Source organism: Camellia sinensis, chromosome 15, assembly GCF_055761805.1.
Source record: "Camellia sinensis isolate YWXY chromosome 15, ASM5576180v1, whole genome shotgun sequence".
NCBI lineage: Eukaryota > Viridiplantae > Streptophyta > Magnoliopsida > Ericales > Theaceae > Camellia > Camellia sinensis.
Window position 1 is genome coordinate 141,392,059 of NC_138975.1, and position 23,785 is coordinate 141,415,843.

The 23,785-nt window shown below is 36.3% G+C and overlaps 1 protein-coding gene across 1 annotated transcript in view; it reads right to left on the bottom strand.

The window, feature by feature from the left end:
- LOC145813463 (uncharacterized) overlaps window positions 1-21,166 on the bottom strand; it is a 30,026-nt gene extending 8,860 nt beyond the window's left edge. The window contains exons 1-6 of the mRNA XM_082908893.1: window positions 20,690-21,166; window positions 20,156-20,224; window positions 19,703-19,798; window positions 19,378-19,502; window positions 17,263-17,458; window positions 15,882-16,057 (exon numbers count right to left, since the gene is read on the bottom strand). Of these exons, the coding sequence (XP_082765019.1) occupies window positions 15,882-16,057; window positions 17,263-17,458; window positions 19,378-19,502; window positions 19,703-19,798; window positions 20,156-20,224; window positions 20,690-21,019 (992 nt within the window). The 5' untranslated portion in view covers window positions 21,020-21,166. The remainder of the gene's footprint in view (window positions 1-15,881; window positions 16,058-17,262; window positions 17,459-19,377; window positions 19,503-19,702; window positions 19,799-20,155; window positions 20,225-20,689) is intronic.
- Window positions 21,167-23,785: the final 2,619 nt, after the last annotated feature.

Sequence of the window (23,785 nt, forward strand, 5' to 3'; positions counted from 1 at the left end):
ATTCAGAGATGGGAGATTCAGAGATTCGGAGACCGAATGTATGTATGTATATCCATTTGTGTGTATTATATACATAATTTTATATATGATTATGGATGTATATATATGTATAGATATGATTCCAATATGTATGTATATATATATATGGATGTATATATATCTATATATATATATGATTCCAAACCCCAAACCCCCTATTTATATATGATTCCAGCATGTATATATATATATATATTTCTTGAGAAGCCATGTCTAAGAACAAAACCTGTGCCAATTAAACAAAACTTGAAGTGGGTTTTTGCTGCGTTTTTTTTTTTTAAAAAAAAATATGGAAAATTGGAAGAAGAAAATAAACATACCTTCCTCTGCCTATCAAGGCATGTTTTTTGTGTTGAATGAGTTTATTTTTTGTGGGTTGAGAAAAGAATGGATTATTTTTTGTATTAGTTTTTGATTTTTTAGCTAATTTTTCAAATTTAACCAATATAGATAGGAGTTAAATTAATCTTTTTATTTTTTTATTTTTATATATGATTATGGATGTATATATATATATATATATATCTATACATATGATTCTAATATGGATGTATATATATCTATATATATGATTCCAAACCCCAAACCCCCTATTTATGTATGATTCCAGTATGTATATATATATATATATATATTTATTGAGAAGCCATGTCTAAGAACAAAACCCGTGCCAATTAAACAAAACCTGAAGTGGGTTTCTGCTGCGTTTTTTTTTTTTTTTTTTTTTAAAAAAATGGAAAATTGAAAGAAGAAAATAAACATACCTTCCTCTGCCTCTTAGGGCATGTTTATTTTTTGTGTTGAAGAATTGGTTGGGTTCCACGAAACCCATTTACTTTGATTTAGTAGGAATTAGTGGGACTATTGTATTGAGTTACTCTCTTGAATGGTTGTTGTGTCATTACTATTGTTTGGTTGTTACAAAAATGTTTGATAACCATTCTATCTTCCTTACTTATTGAGTGTTTGATAAAATGTTTCAATGGAATTTACACACACAAATTGACTTTAACACACACCACATACATTGGTAATTTTCATCATAAAAATTCATAACTGTATTATGATGTGCATCTTTTCTTTTTTTTCTTTTTTTGACAAATAAACAAACTTTATTAATATGATGTGCATCCTTTTAAAAGTGGATATTATTAATTTTCCCTAATATATTAGAAATCAATACATGATAAATCAATATTTAGCCAAGATAATGCATTAAAAATATATATATTCAAAGAACAAGATTGACACCTTAAACAAATAAATTATTGGTTTGTTGGATTTGTTGGATGCTCTGTTCTACAAAGTAAAGATGATACTCTCATCTCTTTCTTAATAGATTATTGTGTGTATATATATTGATTGCAGATTTTTTTTTGTTTTTTTTCTTTGAACCCATAGAGACCATCAATTGATCATTAGTGGAATAGAGAAAGAACGATTCCCAAAATCAAACTGTGAGTATTGTTTTTCTTTAATTTTCTAGATGCATGTAGGATTTTGGGTATACTTCTATGGGTTTTGTAGATTTTTCTTATTCATATATATTATCTATGTATACACGCATATATATGAAGAGTTGGTTGGGTTCCACGAAACCCATTTACTTTGATTTAGTAGGAATTAGTGGGACTATTGTATTGAGTTACTCTATTGAATGGTTGTTGTGCCATTACTATTGTTTGGTTGTTACAAAAATGTTTGATAACCATTCTATCTTCCTTGCTTATTAAGTATTTGATAAAATGTTTCAATGAAATTTACACACACAAATTGACTTTAACACACACCACACACATTGGTAATTTTCATCATAAAAATTCATAATTATCTTATGACGTGCATCTTTTTTTTTTTTGTTGTTTGACAAATAAACAAAGTTTATTAATATGATGTGCATCCTTTTAAAAGTGGACATTATTAATTTCCCCTGATATATGAGAAATCAATATTTAGGCAAGAGAATGCATTAAAAAAAAATTCAAAGAACAAGATTGAAACCTTAAACAAATAAATTATGGGTCAGAATTAAAAAAAATAATTATACAAAAACAAATCAAACCTGAACTTGGGCTTTTTGTACAAGAAAAGCAATTGTCAAAATTGACCTGACCTACTTTGGTCAATTTGATAGAGATAAAGATATTTTCATTTATTTTTTATTTTTGCAATCTCATTGATCAGAAGTACCATACGTATATACTTTTATGGCATTCGAAGAATATTCAATAATTTTTCAAGTATGATTTAATTATTATTTAATGTTACAAGTCTATTGGACGAATTAATTTTTTTTGTACAAATTTCTTTTCCTTTTCCTTTTCCTTATTGTGATTTAAAATTTCTTTTCCAATTGTCAGTGCTGAATTTATCTGTGAATAGAATCAGTAATAAACTTATCTTTTCCTTACAAATTTGGATACTCTGTTTTTTGTCATCCCATCATCCCCACCATCACCAACAAAGCTCTCACTCTCTGTTAAATCAAATGGGGGTTAAAGGAAGAAATTGGTTTCATGTTAATACCCATTTTTATTTCATGTTAGTCAAATGGGTTGAGGGTTGTTAACATTAAATGGGTTAATGTGAACATTAAGGTTAACCTGACTGTATTAAGCTGAAAATAATATAGATGGTCATATTTTTTACTCATAGTTTCTAATTAGACAAAATATTTTTGGTATTTATTGAATACTTTTGTATTTACTTAAGCTTTATCTAGAACATTATTTGTGGTGATTTGCAGAATGATGATGAATTGTGGTGCACAGCAGATGTGAGCAGTGGTTTTGTTTTGAGATAATGTTCTTATACTTATTATTATTATTATTATTATTATTATTATTATTATTTTGAGAAGTGCTCTTCCGAATTTTGGATTTAATGCTCCATTTTTAAAAGATATATTTTGTTTATGGTGATTCTTTTGGATATATTTATATATTTTTTGGTATATATCTAAGAATGTTTTAGTTGCAGTAAGAGTGCTTCAAAGTTGAAAATCACTTCCAATTTAATTGCTTCATTTACATTTATGGTAATTTATATATGAAGCATTGTGTTTGTGGTCCTATATATCTAAATCATTTCTTTAAATTTGCTTAATAGGTTCACATTAGAGAGCTTGAGGAAGAAGTGAAACTTCTTAACAACCTTTCACATCTGAACATTGTGGTAAGTATCTGATTTGCATTCTTACTAAAGCATTTTAACGTTTCCTTTTGTTGGTCATCCCTTAAAAAACAATTCAAATATCTTTCTGTGCCTATCCATAAATTCTTTAAAATGTAAGGTATAACTTCCAATTTCTGGTTGTAATAATAACATTCTAATGATTTGAGCACATGCAAGTTTGTTCAAATATAAGTGATGATCCTCGCCACATACATAGAACTTTAAACCCAAATGAAAGTCTAATTTTTCAAGGCAATTAAAACCCACTGGGGTTTCTGTTTTATAATTTGTTGTGGTATTGCTTTGTTTTCACTTAAAATCCATTGGCTTTGGCCTGGTTTCCTTTGCTTATATAGAGTTATGAGTCATTATATTGGTTTTCATTTTTCTGGATAATTAATTATTTTCTTTTATCCACCAATGTCGATAGCTATTATGGGCAGTTTGGAAGTTGATTTCAATAATTTTCCATGATTCTTTGATTTTGAAGACCAACACATGCTCTACATAGTTGATTTGTGGCGATTCTCTCTCTCTCTCTCTCTCTCTCTCTCTCTCTCTCTCTCTTAAGATTTTTATTTAATGGGTTCAATAACTTTTTCGTGGTGAGCACCCAAACTTAGATTTTTAGATATATTTTTCATGTGAATGGGTTGTTATTTCGTGCTTTTATCGGCATATTAGTACGGGATTTTGGGGTTTTTAGTATGTTGTTATTGCATTATTGTACAAAGAGGTTTTCATTTGAACCTTTCTCACCTTTATTTTTTCCCCCCAATATTTAATGTACATTTGTAATCTCATCATACACCACCAGTTGAGCCCACGTGTGTTTGGATTTTGTTTTAGGCTGAAGATTCATAATGGAATGATTTCCACTCACTCCCACCCCCTATCTTCGTTATATCTAAATACAATTTTGGTTTTTTTAATTGGTACAAATCTATTCAATTTCCATGGAATTCGAAACTTTACCAATAGAAGCAATTTCAAGTTGAGGAATGAGTTATAGATATAAAAGGTAAATTCATGACTTAATTTGTTTTATACTAGAAGTTGAATTGGGATTTTTATTTACTAAGATTTCAAATTCATGATTAATGATTAATTTCAAGTTTTTATTCAAATTCAAATTCATGACTTAATTTCAAGTTTTTATTTACTTATAGAAGTTGTGTTAATGATTAATATTTGAAAAAAAAAATTTCCAGTTAATTGGTTTTGAATTTCATAACTTAATTATTTGGATTTGTAATATCATCCAGTTCAATTTTTGATTAATCTCATTAACAAAAGTATTCTTATTTATTTAGAATCCTCTAATTGGTTGTTTAGAATTTCATCATTATTAGTTGGTTTAACAGAGAAGCCTTCTATTTGTTAGCCTGCTTTCAATTTGATTTCCAAATTCTTTTTTTTTCATAGTGTAATGATTTAACTATGTTCATTGTGGAATCTAATCTCTATTTTTTCTTGGTATTATTGATTGGTAGGTTATTGATATTGACATAAAACAGTGCATCTTTAGCTTAAATTTTATATTATTAGTTTGGCATCTGCATATGTGTGTGGTTTTGATTAATTGCTTGAATTAGATGGTTTGATTTTTGATCAAAAGAAACTAACAAAATGCATAGGAAAACATAGTGCAATAGCTCATATCTTTGTCAGATTGATTCAATTCAGTTAAATTAATAGAATTGGGTAATAGTAAAATGAATATATACTGTCTTATGGGTATAAATAGGATAGTTTCATGATTTCATTGTAAATTTTATCATTTTCAATTGAATAATCAAATGAAATTGGTAAGTTTTAACTAAAAAGTTTTGTGGATGGGGCTCTTTTGTTGAGTATTGCTCATTTGGGACATTTAATTTTGTTTTTGCATGTAGCCTTTGTTATTAAGTGATTTTGAATAGACCTTCAATAGAGTTGTTAATAGTTGTTGATTCACTTCCTCCCTTTGTTAATAGTTTTAACTAAATCTCAATTTGCTTTTTAATTTTTATACTGGTTTGGTTTTGGATTCAATTTGTGTGGAATTCAAAATATAAAATTGTTATTTTTTTAAGTTGAATTGAAGGTGTGAGATGTTGTGGTGATGACTGAAATTTGGTTTTGGAGTACTTGCCACCATTGACTGAATTTCATCATAACTTTTCTAGCATTTTCTACTACTTATTTGGTTTCATTTGTGGGTTTTTAATTAGATCACGTTTTTTATACAAGCGTGATTATGCTAATTACATTTTTTTTTTTTTTACTTAAACACAGAATCATATTTGAACTATTATTTTTTCCCAAGTGGATTTGGCATAACTGGTAGTTTTGCCCTCTTTCCTAAATTGTGGAATTTAAGTTTTTATCATTAAGTTGATTGTTAAATTGTAATTTGTGAACTTTATCATTTCTTCTTCCAAAATTTTCTTTGTTAACATCTAGGCGATGACACTGAATGTTCAGTTCAAATATTAGTTCAGTTTTTAATTTGTAGTTCCTAATGTGCCATTATGGAGTAACAAGAAGATTTCAGAAAAATTATGGAGTAACAACTATTTGGGTGCTTTTTGAATGGCTAAGTTCTCTCTCTCTCTCTCTCTCTCTCATGTAACCCAGCCACCGAAATCGAAGTTGGGTTGATGTTTATCAGTTTGATACAGAGGAATTAACGATGTTGACATGCCCAATAGCCACTGCACCCACTTAGTCTTTCCTCTTTGCCGAGTATGTAAGCACTACTTCCTCAAATGGCTCTTCTTAAAATACCACTCTCCGCTCCTCTTTAAAATTTTCTCTGATTCCCCTCCCTCCCCCCCCCCCCCCAATTTCTATTGTTCATTTTCATCACTTGAATTATAGGCTGTTCGGTGATGGAATATACAAGTGGGTGACATGGATTGCACAACTGGGAGACAACGCGTATCTAACGGAAAAAACCTTTTCTTTTTACTATCATTCCTTCTTTAAATACTATAAATGCATACACATATGTATGCGTATAATGTAATGGATAGAATGAATTTATTTAACGTGAAACGATCAAATGGTTCCATTTGAAAGATATTTGTTTGTGAGATTGTAATTCCCTTTGAAAGATCAACTGGATTTGCAAATGGATCTTTTGATCTTTTTCAAGCATCATGCATTTATGGTGGTGTGCTATTAGCAATAAGAAATAATCAGATCTAAAATGCATATACAGATGTTGAATTAAGTTTAAAGTGGGACTACACTTGAGGCTATACATATAGAATGCATGATTATTTATTTTTTGGTTTCAAATTAATTCATGAACTATATGTATTAAGTAAATCTCTCCTGATTTCATATTGTAATTACAAAGTAAAAGGACAAGGGAATTAAAAATGATTGTAATTGTCTATATGTGTATACTGAAAGTTTCATATACACTGTGACACAAAGTTTAACCTTGAATATGAAGAATTATTAATGGATTGAATAGATCATAACTACAATGTGGTGAATTTTTACCAGTATGGAAGCGCTACATTAGTTTGTCTTAACCTTTATTTTTCATTGGTCAAAATGTATTAACTTGAATGTGATTTTTTTTTTTAGAACTTAGAGTCATCCACTAGTCTATATAAAAGGGGATGAGGTCTAACTCAAACCCTAACTTTCTCTTTTCTAAACCTACATGGTATTAGAGCCTCAATAGGAGGAACCTAACACCATTCAAACAACACCGTAGGACTGCCTAGGCCACCCGAAGGCAGTCCCTGGCCATTCAGCCTTTACCCAATACAACCGAAGGGCAATCGTCTCTCTCCAAGGCAGTCGACGCAGCCTCTGGCCTCCTCTAGGCCTGTCTGCAACCCTAGCTCATCCGTATAAGTCTGTCGGCACTCCTAGAGGCCTCGTAAACCTCGTCTGGTTCACCTCTGCTTCTGTCGGCATTCCTGGAGGCTTCGTAGTCCTCGTCTGGTCTTCTCCTACTTCCATCACACTCGTCTGTTCAACCTTGCTTCCGTCGCACTCTTTTGGTCATCTTGGTTCTCTGGTGTGGACTGGAGTCTAATAGATGGACTAACTGACCTTGTCGTCTTCTCTGCCTCTTTCGTAATACAAAAAGTCTTCTCTGTTTCTTTCGTAATACCTATAATAAGTATAATAAAAAAAACAAAAAACAAAAAAATGCAGTAAAATATATATATATATATATATATATATATATTTGTGAGTTCTTCATCCTTTTTTGATTTCATCGTGGTAGTTGTGTTTTTCCTTCCACTATTATCTTCTAGGTTTGTGATTGGCATTGTGTTTGAGAGTTAAATAGTAAAGTCTCCATAGCAGATTCCCTTAGTGAATTCACTACTTCTCCGCTACCTAAGAGCGAAAGTTCCATTACATCGTCTATTATGACTAATAACCTCAACATGGGCCTTAAATCACCACCTCTCTATTTAATGGTTAGAATTATCTTGCCTGGTCGCAGATCCTGACTATTTTTTTGAAGAGCAAAGGGAAGATGAGTTATGTTGATGGAAGAATACAGGCGCCCAGTACCAGTGGAAGATCACCAACTCCCTGATCATGGGTTGGTTGATACATTCTATGGTACCTGAGATTGGAAAGGGCTACTTGTCTATGGACACTGCTCAAGATATTTGGGAGGCGGTCGCTATTACCTACTCTCGGAAGGGAAATTTTTCACAGGCCTTTGAGTTACGTCGCTCCCTTGAAAGGTCGGTACAAGGTGAGATGACTATTCTCCAGTATTTTACCTTCTTTAGCAATGGGTGGAAACGACTTGACCACCTTTAAGATTACAAGCCTGTCTGTCCCACTGATTCTGCTGGTTACCGAACGTTTGTGGCGCAAGAGAAGGTCTTCAAGTTCTTGGAAGGCCTTAATGTGGAGTATGATCCAGTTCGGAGCCGCGTCCTTGGCATGGATGTGCTTCCTTCTCTCCAGGAAGTTTTTGCTTTTGTACAGAAAGAGGAGAGTCACCGCTCTACGATGCTTCCTTCTATTACTACTAATCACTCAGTCTTGGCTTTTGCACCTCCTTGCAATGGCGACCGTGTGACTCGTGGTTCTCGTCCTTCCTCTACGAAGGATAATCTTTACTGTGACTACTGTCGTAGACCTCACCACACACGAGAGACTTGTTGGAAGCTGCATGGCACTCCCTCTGGTGGCCGCAGAGACCATCCTGGTACTCGAGGGGGTCGATCTGGTCAGTCTAGAGGCTGAAGAGCCCATATTCGGGCACATCTTTCAGACATTGTTGAGCTACCATCTTCTTCTCCAGTCGTCTCCCCTGCTGCTGATGTTTCGGGGTTATCTGCCTCGGATTTTGAGATTGCTCTTCGCCACTTGCTGGACCGTCGAGGCTCCACTTTTGCTACAGGTGCGCACCCTTTTCTTCCTTTGCCAATTCAGGTAACTTGGCTTCCTCTCTATATGCATTGCCTGTGCCATGGATTATTGATTCTGGTGCTTCCGACCATATGTCTGGCTACTCTAATTTATTTTTAGAGTACAATCCCTCCTCAGGTCAAGAAAAAGTGCGTATTGCTGATGGTACTATGTCGTCTGTGTCCGGAAAAGGTTTAATTCATGCTACCTCTTCCCTTCCTTTGTCCTCTGTCCTCTGTCCTCTGTCCTCCATGTTCCAAATTTTGGTGTTAATCTTTGAGTCGTATTACCCGTGACTTAAATTGTAGTGTGACGTTTTTTCTTGATCATTGTCTTTTTTAGTACCTTATCATGAGGAAGAGGATTGGCAGTGGTAGAGAGGAGCATAGTCTCTACATTCTGGATCAGACAGACAAGTTGGTTCATTCCTCTATTCAATTACCATCCACCAAGGACGACATTTGGATGTGGCACCGTCGCTTAGGATATCCCTCTTTTTTATTACTTAAGTATTTATTTCCTTCTGTTTTTGATAAACATAATGTGTTAGATTTTCAATGTGAGTCTTGTCAACTTGGAAAACAACACAGAGCCTTTTTGCTCCTTCTAGTAATAAAAGTTCAGTTCCATTTTCTTTGATTCATTTCGGTGTATGGGGTCCATCCCATTTTGTGTCTGTCATTAGTCACAAATGGTTTGTTACTTTCATAGATGATTGTTCCAGGGCGACTTGGATATATTTGATGAAAGATAAAAGTGAGGTGTTTTCTGTGTTTCAAAACTTTCATAAAATGGTTTGCACTCAGTTTGGGGCGGTTGTCCAAGTTCTACGTTCTGATAATGGGAGGGAATATATTGACTCTGGTCTTGCCACTTACTTTGCCAATCATGGCATTATTCACCAGACTTCCTGCACTAATATCCCTCAACAAAATGGTGTTGCCGAACGCAAAAATCACCATCTCCTTGATGTCGCCCGTTGTTTATCCTTTGAGATGCGGATTCCTCGATTCTATTGCGGGGAAGCGGCTCTTACTGCCGCTTATTTGATGAATCGTCTTCCTACCCAAGTCCTTCAAAAACAAACACCTCTTCAAATTTTGTTCGGGTCTACCTCTTCCGGGTTCTCTATTTCCCCTAAGACCTTTGGTTGTGTTTGTTTTGTCTATAATCATTCACCCACTCATGATAAATTAGATCCTCGGGTCTCTTAAGTGTGTTTTTCTGGGTTATTCTGTCATCCAAAAAGGTTATAAGTGTTATCATCCTCCCACTCGCAAATGGTTTGTCTCCATGAATGTCACTTTTTTTGAGTCTCAACCTTACTTTCTACCCTCCTTGGTATCATAGTCATCCCTTCAGGGGAAGCCTTGGTCTGAAGCGATTCCTGTTCCACTTCCGCTAGTAAGAGAGGATGATGAGCTAGCAGTTGTTAAGGTGTAGAAATTTAATGTATAAAGAGAAATAGAGAATTGTATTATTGATTGATTTATACTGATTTTTTTGTATTGAATGTTGTATTGAATGTACATTATATAGGAGATGTAAAGTGGAGATGGAGTGGTGGAGTAGGTGAAGTGGAGGTGGTAGTGGTGTAGTGGGTTAGGTTTAGTGGAGTAGGTGAGGTGGTAGTGGTGTAGTGGGTTAGGTTTAGTGGAGTAGGTTTAACAGCCCCCCTCAAACTCAAGGAGGTTAGACACAAACCAACTTGAGTTTGGAGAGAGTAACAAAACATGAAAGTAAACTGATAAATAAAAACAAAACAGGATAGGAGACACGGTATGGTCGTGTCAGACAGTTTACGGGGTCATGTCGGACCGTTGTAGCAGACACTATGTGGTCGTGTCAGACCGTTGTAGAAGACAGTTTATGGGGTCATGTCAGACCGTTGTAGCAGGACAGTTTACGAGGTCATGTCGGACCGTTGTAGCAGACACTGTGTGGTCGTGTCAGACCGATGTAGAAGACAGTTTATGGGGTCATGTCGGACCGTTGTAGAAGACAGTTTATGGGGTCATGTCGGACCGGTGTAGAAGACAGTTTACGGGGTCATGTCGGACCGTTGTAGCAGACACTGTGTGGTCGTGTCAGACCGTTGTTGTAGAAGCTAACCGGAATAAATGTCGGGACAGTTTACGGGGTCATGTCGGACCGTTGTAGAAGCTGACCGGAATCAATGTCGGGACAGTTTATGGGGTCATGCCAGACCGATGTAAAAGCTGACCGGAATCATTGTCGGGACAGTTTATGGGGTCATGCCGGACCGATAAAGGAGCTAACCGGAATCACTGTCGGGACAGTTTACAGAGTCTTGTCGAACCCCTAAAAAAAAAAGTCGCACCCTCAAAAGGTGTGCCCAATCTTTCAAAAAAGGCGCGCCATCAAAAGGCGTGCCCAATCCATAAAAAGGCGTGCCATCAAAAGGCGTGCCATCAAAAGGCGCGCCCACTTCATCAAAAGACGTGCCCGACAGAAAGCGTCGAGCCATCAAAAGGGGCGCCTGACACGCGGCGATGCACGTGATTGACAGAGCGCGTGTCGGCCTCGTCGTCTCTGTCTTTATAAACCAAAGCGAAGTCTGAGGCTTGGAAGCATAACAAACCAGTTGAAACCTCTTCGTTCTCTGTAACATTCTGTAACCAACCCTTCTCTGAAACACTCAGCAACCCAAAAACATGGCTTCTTCCCGTTCAGCTACCCAGAACATAGCCTCTTCTTCCCGTGGTCTGCTCACTCTCTTTCCCGACCTCAACGAGTCAACAAGAGAGATAACTGGTGCGGTGGCCTGTGAACCTCAACCAAACACCTCTGGTTTTGCTCCGTTGAACTTTCCGATGCGGTCGGTGGAGCAAAAAATGGCAGTGCAAACGGATATTGAAGCTAATCAGTATACATTGAAGTCCTGTGTTGAAACTATGACTGCGGTCACAAACTTGTCGCACCGGCTGCAGAGTAGGACAAATGAGGTGCAGTAGTTAAACGCCCAACTGGCTCTGCTCCAACGCATGTATAAGGATGCGCGAGCAGAGATAAGTGTGCTAAAGGCGGAAAATAAGGAGCTGAAGCGGAAGGCCACCGTTATGTTCCGATTTGGAGGTCCGCCATATGCTGTAGTGGAGGAGCAGGGTGGAGTGATCGTGCCCAGTGGAGTGGGAAACACGGAGGCAACACCGTCAAGGGCCGCCCAGGACGGAGGCAAGAAGAAAAGACCGGCGGAATAGGCGAAAAAGTGAGGTCGGTGGGTGGCCGTCTACAGAAAAGAAAACAAATCTTGTGGTGTTGCGGTTTGTGTTGTTGTGGTTGTTTTTTTTTTTTTTTTTTTTTTTTTTTTTTTTGTTAAAATTGTGATCGGGGTTGATCCCTGAGATGAATAAAAGATGGTTTGGTGTGCAAAGCTATATGGTATGAATGAATTTGAAAAAAGATTAAAAAATAATGTGAAAGAAAAATAAAGAAAGAAATAATAAAAATATATTTGAAATCAAAATGAAAGATGGGGGAAATAAGGAAAGTGGTTTGGAGAAAATAAATAAAAATAATAGATTTTGAAATCAAACGGAGGAGAGAGAGGGGACAAGCCCATGTGAGAGAAAGAGGGGAAAAATGATAGCCGATGCACCCAAAAATAATCTAGCTGCTATCCACAGGCGCTTAGGGGAAGGAAATGGTAGCAAGAGACGGCCAACACCATATATGGCTATAGCAAAGAAATGGAGTATCAAGCTCAATGGGCTAGGATTTAGACCAGAGAGTAAAGCCACTGGTCCTGTTGAACACACACCTCCAAGGCTCAAATAATCAAAACATGCTTCACGCATTTCCTTCCTTGCTTGATCAGGAGATGCACAAAACACCTTATACAGGGCTCCAGTCATTCCTCCACCAGTTAAAGGATGACGCATGTTGAAAGCATCACCTATTAATAGTGCTCCAGGAGTAGGGTAAGGAGCAGCTGGCATACTTCTATTGGGCATTGTTCTAATACTTCCCTTATCAATTGCAGCTATAAATGAATCATGCAGCTCAGGTGGAACCTGGGGAGCCACCAAAGGGAAGCAAAGTCGAAGGCTGCTTCAAAGCCGAAGGCTGTAAAAGCGAAAAAGGAAAAGAAGGCTCCGACTAAGACAAAAGCTGCTGCGCCAAAAGCTAAAGCCGCTGTGAAGCCCAAGCCAGCGGCAAAGGCCAAGCCAGCTGCGAAGCCAAAAGCTGCTGTGAAATCGAAGGCTGCCGTGAAGCTGAAAGCTGCAGTGAAGCTCAAGGCTGTGGTGAAGCCCAAACCAAAGCCGAAGGCGAAGGATCCTAACAAGAGGCAAATGAGCATGGAGGAGAAGCATAGATTGAGTGTTGGGTTGCAGAGTTTGCCCCAGGAAAAGATGCCACAGTTAGTGCAGATTATGAAGAAGAGGAATTCACATTGGCCTCAAGAGAGAGGATTTAGGCAGTGATGGGAAGGTATGTGTAGAAAATAAGCGGAATAGGTTGAGGTCCGGCGGGCGGCCAAGGCGAGGTTGCCGCCCGCCGGTGAAACGAAAAATACTAAGTGCTTAACCTTGCTCTGATACCATGTAGAAATTTAATGTATAAAGAGAAATAGAGAATTGTATTATTGATTGATTTATATTGATTTTTTTGTATTGAATGTTGTATTGAATGTACATTATATAGGAGATGTAAAGTGGAGATGGAGTGGTGGAGTAGGTGAAGTGGAGGTGGTAGTGGTGTAGTGGGTTAGGTTTAGTGGAGTAGGTGAGGTGGTAGTGGTGTAGTGGGTTAGCTTTAGTGGAGTAGGTTTAACATAAGAAAAAGGAAGCAAGCAAAGTTTATATTAGGGACAGGACCACACAGCAAGTCCCCTGGATGCAAGAGCCTACTTTCTCCCCTCTACTGCCAATTTCTTCTCCGGATAAGTGTCCAGGGTCACCAGAGTCATTCCCCTATTTTGAGAGTCCAGGTAATTCTAATTCTAGTGCTCCTATTCCTGAGTTTTCAGATCTTGATGTTCCCATTGCTAATAGAAAGGGGGTTAGGACATGTACCCAACATCCTATTACTAATGTATCTTATTCTAATCCGCCTTCCTCATAGAAAGCCTTTTTGTCTAAAGTGTCTTCTGTGAGTCTACTTACCAATTTTCAGGATGCTCTCTCTATTCTTGAATGGAAACATGCCATGATAGAAGAGATGAGAACTCTCAGCAAGAGTGGCACTTGGGAGTTAGTGAAGTTACCTAGAGGCAAAAATACAGTTGGGTGTAAGTGGGTGTACACGGTAAAACACAAAGCAGATGGTTCCATAGAGCAGTACAAAGCAAGATTAGTTGTTAAGGACTTTACTCAGACTTATGGGGTAGATTACCAGGAGACATTTGCACCGGTTGCTAAGATGAAGTCCGTGAGAATCTTAGTCTCTCTTGCTGCAAATTTGAATTGGCTACTTCATCAGTTTGATGTGAAGAATGTCTTCCTTCATGGAGACCTCGCAGAGGAGGTCTATATGGATATTTCCCCTGGTTTTGCAGATGCTAAGTCCAAAGGTAACGTATGCAGGCTCCGAAAGTCGCTTTATGGGCTAAAGCAGTCTCTTAGGGCTTGGTTTGAAAGGTTTGCTCAAGTTATACTGAAATATGGGTTCAAGCAAAGTCAAGCTGACCACACCTTATTTGTGAAACACTCCTTCCATGGTAAGACCACAGCTCTTATTGTCTACGTTGATGATATTGTTCTAATAGGAGATGATGTTGAGGAGATTCTTCGTTTGAAGGAATACTTAAGCAAGGAGTTTGAAATCAAAGACTTAGGCAATTTGAAGTATTTTTTGGGTATTGAAGTAGCTCGGTCCAAGGATGGCATCATATGCCAACAAAAGTATGTACTGGACTTGCTAAAGGAAACTAGCATGCTTGGAGGTAGACCGTGTGATACACCTCTAGACTTGGGCCAGAAACTAAGTGAGGATCAAGAGGGAGATCTAGTGGACGGGGGAGATACCAGAGACTAGTGGGTAAGCTCATATATTTATCTCACTCACGTCCAGACATTGCCATTGCAGGGAGCATGGTTAGCCAGTTTATGTATGCTCCTAGAAATTCCCACTTAGAGGCAATTATAAGAATCCTGAGATACCTAAAGCCCTCTCCTGAAAAGGGTCTCTATTTCTCAAAACATGGACATCTCAGAGTGGAAGCATTTACCGATGCGGATTGGGCTCGATCCGTCACTAACAGACGATCGACTTCAGGATATTGCACATTTGTTGGAGGCAATCTAATCATGTGATGTAGTAAGAAACAGAATATGATTGCTAGATCTAGTGCTGAGGCAGAATTCAAGGCTATGGCTTAGGGTGAATGTGAGTTACTATGGATTAACTATTGTTGGGAGACTTGGGGATACATCAGACCGATTCCATGAGATTATACTGTGACAATAAGGCTGCAATCAACATAGCTCATAATCCAATTCAACATGATAGAACTAAGCATGTGGAGATTGATAGACACTTCATCAAGGAAAAGGTCACCAGTGGCACCATATGTATTCCATTTGTGAAGACTAGGGACCAATTAGCAGATATTCTCACCAAGGGACTATGGAGCAAACCATTTAATAGCATTTTCAACAAGCTAGGTATGAGAGATATCTTCGCATGAGCTTGAGAGGGAGTGTTAGATAGGGAATAATATTGTTTCCTTATCTTTTGATTTTATTTCTCTCCTTAATCGATATAATGGGCTGGCTCGTAATTTATGCCTTGTGGCACTCCTGTAATTACTTATTATTATCTATATAAAAGGGAAGGAGGTCTAACTCAAACCCTAACTCTTTCTCTTTTCTAAACCTACAGAAGAGCAGCCTCTTAGACTACATGGATGAAGTGCTATAGCATTTGCATCAGACCCATAACTAGCCAATAAGTTGTGATGTGGGATTACATGAAAGTCTTTTGGTCCAGAAAGGCTGCAAGGCTATGTCAACAAATTTGCCAACAATTATTAACCATATTCTCCAGTCCAAAACAGAATCAAGGTATAGAAGCCAGAACCCTTAACTTTCAATTACTAATTTATTTTCATTTTATCCACTTCTATTTTGCATCTCTGGAATGCTCCACAATGAAATTGTAGAGCTACTGCGCTACAATACCGCCCCAAAGGAAAAAAACAAATTGGCCAAACTACATGTATCTTGAAGTCACTTATGTGTTTTGAACATATAATTACATCATGTAAGTGAAAGGGCTATATTATGTGATGCAAGAAAATCTTTACTTTAAATTCAGACCTTTTCTTATCAAAGTTCCCTTCTCCTCGAACTTGCATTGTGGCTCCATCACTAACACCAGGTGGGATAACCACTTTAATACTTCGCTTCAACTTGACTCTACCATTGCCGCCACAACTTTGGCAATAATCAGTGATTATCTTGCCATTGCCACCACACTTCGAACATGTAGATACCTAGAAAGCATAACATAGCATCAAAAAAGAAAAGGTCAAAAACAGGAAGTGAATTTTTTTTTTTAAAATAGAAGGCTAATAATGACATATTACCACTATTTCCACATTTAGTCTAAATTTTTGGTTTAATAAAACTTTGGGCATTAAGAAGAGGTATTAATATGTTGAAGAATAAAAAAGAGAAAGTTGGATGTAACTAGATAGATTTTAAATTTTGACTGGGTTAAGTTAGATAACTCCAGCAGTAATATTATTTCATGGAAGTAAAATAGAGATGCTAGTCAAACAAAATAAAATTACAAAGATGCACCATATAGACAACACTGATTTTACATTATGCCATGTGAGTAAGGAGGTAACATTAATTCCAGTTCACATGAAACAGTAAAAGGTCTTAATCCTTAATAAATTCAATAATAAAAATGAAGGTTCACGTTCTGGTTTTGGCCCTACAGTCTTCACCCAAAAATCTATAGTTAAATTTTACGTTGAGAGAGACAGAGAGGTGGTGTGTGTGAGTATGCAGCATACTCCTGATCTAGTATCGATGGATAAATGCAGCAAAAAACAAAACACCTCATCTATTGCTTCCAGAAAATAACATGATTTTTTATATTTTGTTGAGTTGGACACCACAAAATATATATTTTATTAATCACACCCACAAATACACAAGGCACTAATAGACTCAATACCCCCAAGTACACTAGCACTAGCACACATAGTGACTTCACCATGACCTCGATAAGAGAGACCACTTGACACAAGACTTTACGCACTTCCTTATGGTAACTGACACACCTCACTGCCACACTTCACTCATACACGTTTTACATCTATCACTCACACTTTGTTTATCTCATTCATGCACACAACATAGACCCAAGACACCTATTTATGCATTGTGGTTGCGGACTTAGGAAATCAGTTCTCACCGACTTTAGAGAATCTAGAACAGTCTACGTATGACAGCGGCCCAAATTCCAACAAAATATTTGACAGAAAATTCTAGAGAAAGAAAGAAAATACCAGAGAGAAGATTCTAGAGAGAGAGAGAGAGAGAGAGAGAGAGAGTTAGTGTTGAAAACATATTTAACAGCAAATTTTGAACAAACTAGCTAGGAAATCTGAGTTACAGAACAGAGAAAATTATGCAGCCAATTGTAATGCAAACACCACTCATCTTCAATGCCATATGAAATTACCTGAGACATTATTCCAAATGGTGTTTTCTGAGTTTTAATCACCCCTCCTCTACCCTGACACTCGCTACACAATTTTATGCAACCACTAGATTTGGCACCTGTACCACTGCAGTTATCACATGTCTCCAAACAAGAAACTTCAATCTCCTTCTGTCCTCCAAATATTGATTCTTCAAAGCTCAAAAACAGGTCATAGCTGCAATGAAAATAAGTGTTAAACTAACAAATCTGATACTGAAGAACATGACCAATCACAAGCAAAGCATATATGACGTCAGGCTTAAGACTAGTTGATTATTAAGGAAACAAAAACAAAAATGAAGTATTATAACATGATGTGATCGTGAAGTAACTGCCAACTTCTCACTCCTCACAAATGATTCTTCCACTGTCACAACCAAATTGAAGCTCTTAAGGATAAAGCACAAAACTAAATTTCTCGTTCCTCTTTCTTGATCAGCTCTGAAGGATAAATTTCTCTTTTCTATTCCACTAGTCCATTAGGTATTTAGACCATTAGGTAGACAGATAAAACTAAATGAACTAACTGATTTGATTTTTAAATCTCCAAAAAGCATCTACCTTTCAACTCCAAACTTTTTATTTCCCAATGCCAAATCTAAGAGAACCTACTTCTTTGCGTGAAGAATCCTTTCTGGAAGACAATAATCCTTGACACCAATCATTTATCATGAAAATATTTTACACAAAATTATTTCAAGCCAAAGATGAATGGAGATAGAAAAGTCAAAAAAAAGAAAAAGAAATTATAAGACCTGGAGAATTTTATCAGGTTCTGAAATATAACATCCAATACCATAGATTGCACTCAATCTAAAACTAACTTTGGCATAGTTTTTATTTTTCAGGAATAATTTTCATCAAAAGAATGGACCCAACCAAATTTCCTTTGCACACTATCTAGCATAATTTCTAGCACAGCTTCCATCAAAAGAACTGAGGCAACCAAAATTTCTTTTGCATAATGTGAACAGATTTCTAGCTGTTTGTTGATTGAATTTCAAATGTAAATATTATTTTAGAAAACAGAAACCAGTCTGCTAATCCCCTTGAAAAAGCATTTAGAAACAAACACACACCCTCACACAAAATAATAATAATAATAATAATTTTGGGGGGCTTGGGATGGGGGAATATATCAGCAAACTTTCAAGTTTTCAGCCGAAATTAGAATTGACAAAAAATCATTAATTTAACCATTTTAAAATTTTCATCACATTTGATAAAGTTTGGAATAACAAATTTAAAAAAAAAAAAAAAAACTACGGTGAAATTCAGCCAAACAACTATTAGTAGTAAGGAATTAGGTTTCCAAAATTTGGCCTCAAAATCTAATTTACATTTGGGTTCAGCTCAATTACAATGGTCCATTAATTTGTAGATTAACATCCTTGATTTCAAAACCAAAATTAAGCTCATTTGACAAAAAACAATCCAATAATTCATTCAACTATTTGATAATGATAAAGTTTTGGTACCATGTATTTTGAAACTTCAAATAAAAGAAATTGTCAACAATTCTAAATGACATTCAAAAGTATGCGATACTGTTCTTCAATCCTTTGTTAGAACACCAATTGAATTGCAAATCTGCATGTGGACCAAACAAATTTGAAATAACACAATACGTCCTAAGAACAAGCAACTAGTTTTAAAACGTTAGGCCTCACAAGATTCTTTTTTTAAGGGATGGCCTTAAAAAAACAACAGTACAATTTCATTGATTTGCATTACTACATTTTCTGATTATCATCAATGCATCACGAAATCCAATGTCGCACCACGAAAAACAATATGGAAATCATACCTTAAAAACAACAAAAACTTGAAAAATATAAATTAATAGGAGTAGAAGTTCAAATGAGTTGGGATAGCTTGCCCATATATTTTTATTTTCAATAGGTCTAAAAACCAAAATCAGATGCTACCAGCAGATTTTGTGCAATACAAAGAACACCACCAACTAATTAAGGTTGTAGTGGATATTCAGAATATCAGATTTCTAGTAGCAGCTAAAAGTTTTACTCGCCTACAACTTAACAGCATTCTAAGGTTCAAAAAGGCAACCAAAAAAACTAGCAGGTAGATGATTACCGCATGTCAAGATCTTGGCTGCCCCTGTTTCTCAAATTGAAGTAAGTGTCTTCCGGTTCACCCCTTCCTCCGAAAAGCCCATTTGACCCACCAAAAAATGTATCAAAGATATCAAAAGGGTCCACCTAGAAGCATTAGATAATTTCAGTAAACAATAAGGGCGATTGTTATGCATTGAGAAGCACACCAGACATGAGTAGACCCCCAAGTCACAGGAGAACATAAACAACGAATTACATTAACATGGGGAGGGGTGAAGAAAGAAGAAAGAAGAAAGAAGGAAAGGAATGATCATTTTTTTGCGGCAACAGAAAGCACATCTTACCCCCTGTGAACTAGCACCTGGCCCTTCATATTCTCCTCGTAAACCTGCCTCACCAAAGCGATCATATAAAGATCTTTTCTCATCATCTGATAAGACCTACACAGATGCTTCATTACCAGATGAAAGAAAAAGGAATAACAACCATTAAAATTCAAACGCGATACTGTATTGTATGTTCACAAAATCAGCTTTAATATGATTATATGATCATATAACCATATGATAAAATAGCCCAATGTCAAAGCCATATAGATCCACAGTTGGAATGCGAAGTACTGCTAGTAATACATAACTTGTAAGTTCTAGAGAAGATTATTGCAAGAAAAGGTGTGGGAAATGCAGTTTTGGAAAATCCAACAACACTTAGGATGAGTAATATCAAGAATAGGGGGAAAAAAAAAACATTCTGTGCACGCATTTGTGGGAACAGGAAGGGAAGAAAAGGTATGGCACCTCATAGGCAGCACTTATCTCTTTGAATTTCTCTTCTGCACCGGGTCCCTTGTTCATGTCTGGATGATACTGTTTGAAACCACGGATATTCAGCAATATGTAACTCAAAAATAAGCATACAAAATTTTACCTCACTAAGTGCAACTAACTGAACTGCTGCAAACAAAGACAATAAAATCTAATCTTGTGGTGCGGTCCAAAACAGGATATAAAAGAAGGCATGGGATTTTGAGAGTGCTTGTACAAGAACCAACTAAAGTTTACATACTTCAGGTATGTTTTATACTATTGTCAGAAACAAAGGAGGAGAGATTTATCACAACAAATGCTATATTTCTCTATTTCAGCTACACCAAAAATAATAATAATAATAATAGGAAACTGTGAAATTTGAACCTTCCTAATTTGAAATTTGAACCTCAGCTACACCACGAAAAAGCACAAAACTTCCTAATTTTTACTAGAAAAAATGCAACTTTTTCTAAATTATGCACATCATATCATAAATTTCCCCAAAAGAAGGCGAAAACAGACCTTGCGAGCGAGTTTGCGGTAAGAGGTCTTGATCTCCTGCAAGCTTGCGTTTCTGCTGAGATTGAGAGTGGTATAGTAATCAGAAGAACCCGCCTTGGCCCTGATTACACCATTGCTGCGACGACGGCGTTGTGTACAGCGATTGACATGGCGGTGATTGAGGCGAAGAAAGCTTGAGCTTGTGGAGGAACTCGAGGAGAAGAAGCTGTTGATGAGAGTTGGAAATGCGTTGGATTGAAGATGAGTAGTGGGATTTGAATGGAGACGAAGCTTGGCGACAGAGATTGCAGGGTTTGCATTGATGTAACGATGGGTCTGTATTATTGGCATTTCCACACAGAGAGACAGAGGGCCGGGCTTTGCTGGTAGTGAGGGTTTTGTGAGAACTCTAACCGCCAAACCTACATGAATTTTTTTGCTTTAAGGTTGTGTTTGGGTGGGTAGAAGTCTTTTTTTTTTTTTTTTTTTTTTTTTTTTTGGTATTAACAAGTTTAGGTCAAGGAGGCTACCCAATTCAGAACAAGGCAAGTCTTAGTGAGCACTTACATTAGGATGTATAAAATACCGTTTAATCTTTTAAAATCGTGTCAATTCTTATTAATTTGCACCATTTTATCTGTTAATTGTGAATTATGTTAGGGGATATATAACAAAATAAGAAGAAGATGAAGAAAATAGCCCGTGTGATTGTGAGAGACACGTTAAAGATGTTGTCCTAAAGTCGTTAAATATTCCCTCTGTGCAGATTTTAACGATCACAAACGAGTCCAAAATACAATCCAAAACTTTCCAAGATCTGACACAATGCACAGTTACATTAGAAGAATTTGCTAAGAATGTATCAATTACCCAGAAATATGAAATATAAAAATACAGTAGAGAGGAGAGAGAGAGAGAGAGAGAAAGAGAAAGAAAGAAAACAAAGAACATTGTATATTTTTTCCCAAAGTTAGAGTCATGTATAAAAAGGCTCTATGGTGTCTGTTAGGAACATACACACCTATTGTCTTTAAAACCAAACATATATTCAAAATTCAAATAAATAAGACTATTAAAATAAATAAATAAAATATAATAAAAAATAAAAAAATAATAATTAAAGCTTTGAAACTTTTAGAAAATCTCTAACAATCCCTCACAAGATTCAAAACTTTGTAAAACTGTTAAATAAATACAACAATAATAATAATAATAAGATGGGTAACTTTAAAACCATACAATGGGTATGGATGTTTTTCAAACTTGAACCTTACTTAGTGTTAACAGTTTCATTCTGAAAGAATCTTAGTGAACCAGGTCTTGAACTAATTCCCTTTTATCAGAATTCAACATGTCACACATATAATTCACCCAAAAAAAAACATGCCACACATATGGTATAATAGATAATTGTAGCGTGAGTTAGCACTATTAGCAGCCATGTGCTCAATCTTGATTCTCATAAGAGTTTTAGGAAATATCCCTACTCCTACGATTGTGGCTTCACGACGCTCTCACTTAGGTGAATCCTCCACAGATATAAGTAACGGATGTCTATCTTGCACGAGTATGCCCATCTCGGATTTATTTAGAGTAAATACTCTTTCTTAACCATCACATTTACATCAGCACTGATATCTTAGGGATGAGCAAGAGAATATAAATAATAAATTTAATAAAGTCTCATTCTTTAAAGTGTTGGAATACGAGTCACACAATAAAGATTGTTCCTACTTGTTGAACTTCCTTCATGGGATCTCCAATCACATAAGTCGGGTTACTTTCTTAGTTGACGCCCTATGAGCTTAGACCCATCCCCCTCGATAAATCTAAGACTACACTCTTAGATAAACTTTTTGTTAACTGATTAGCTGTCACGATCCGAACTCGACCCTATGAGTTTAGCATCATGACCGGCCAGTAATCCTTGGATTACCAATGGCCTCCTGACAGATTAACATATATTAAGGGGCTGCGAAAGCAAATGTACAAAACATACAAAGCCCATTGAGCTGTGAAGACGTACATGGGACAAATAATTTAAATACCTTGTTATAGATGTATGAGTGACGACAAGGATACAATATTTACGCATCACTCTATCAGTATGTTATCAGTAATCTTGTCCAAATATCACATAGTATAACATAGCCTAATATGTTTACAAAAACAGCCATAAAAACTTGACTTCATCCGGAACCTCCTCGGGAGACGCAAGGGTTGGCTGACAAAAACAGAACTTAGGTCGTTAACTCTGGGCTTGGTCGTGTGCCTACTCACCTACATACATAATATAAATAGTGAGCTAAAGCCCCAGTGAATAATAACACAGTAAAGACTTTAATGAATTATGTCCCATAACTATGGCTGAACCTGAAATTCATATTCATATTCTTATTCTGAGCATATATAGAATTCAGAGTTCATGTTTAGTCTTACATAATACATCCATCAGCGCTAATAGATCACACACAGAATATCTTAAATCATACTTGTCAGTTCTATATAAGAACCTCCGGCCCGGTAAGAATAACTTGTCAGTCCCATGAAGGGACCTCCAGACTTGGAACTTGTAAACTTGTCAGTTCCACTAAGGAACCTCCAGCTGGGGATAGATGGCTTGTCAGTCCCATAAGGGACCTCCGGACCGGGAACTTGCATATATTTGAATCATAGCATTATGTCATAATTGCTTGTTAGACTTGGACAATCATTCATAGCATAAAACATAACATTTCATAAAACAGTTCTTAATCCGTGAGCAGAAAATAATTTACTTGAACATAACTTTACTAAGTTATTACTGACAGATAATAGGCGTCGTGTCACACCCCAAAATTTAGAAAATTAAATATTAAATTAGGACTAACCCCAATAATATTCCATCATCCAAATCTTAGAGGTGAAGCAAAAAATAAAAAAATAAAAAAACAAAACGCCAACCAAACCATCCATCATAATTTCATAACTATCAAATACCTCAAACATTAAAGTAGCAACAATTAGTCAAAACAACTTAAATAAAGTACGGTTACAAACCATGCCAAATTATTCCAACACTAAAGTCATAAAAAAAATAATAAATACATAAACTACTAACAACTCTAAGCTCAAAAT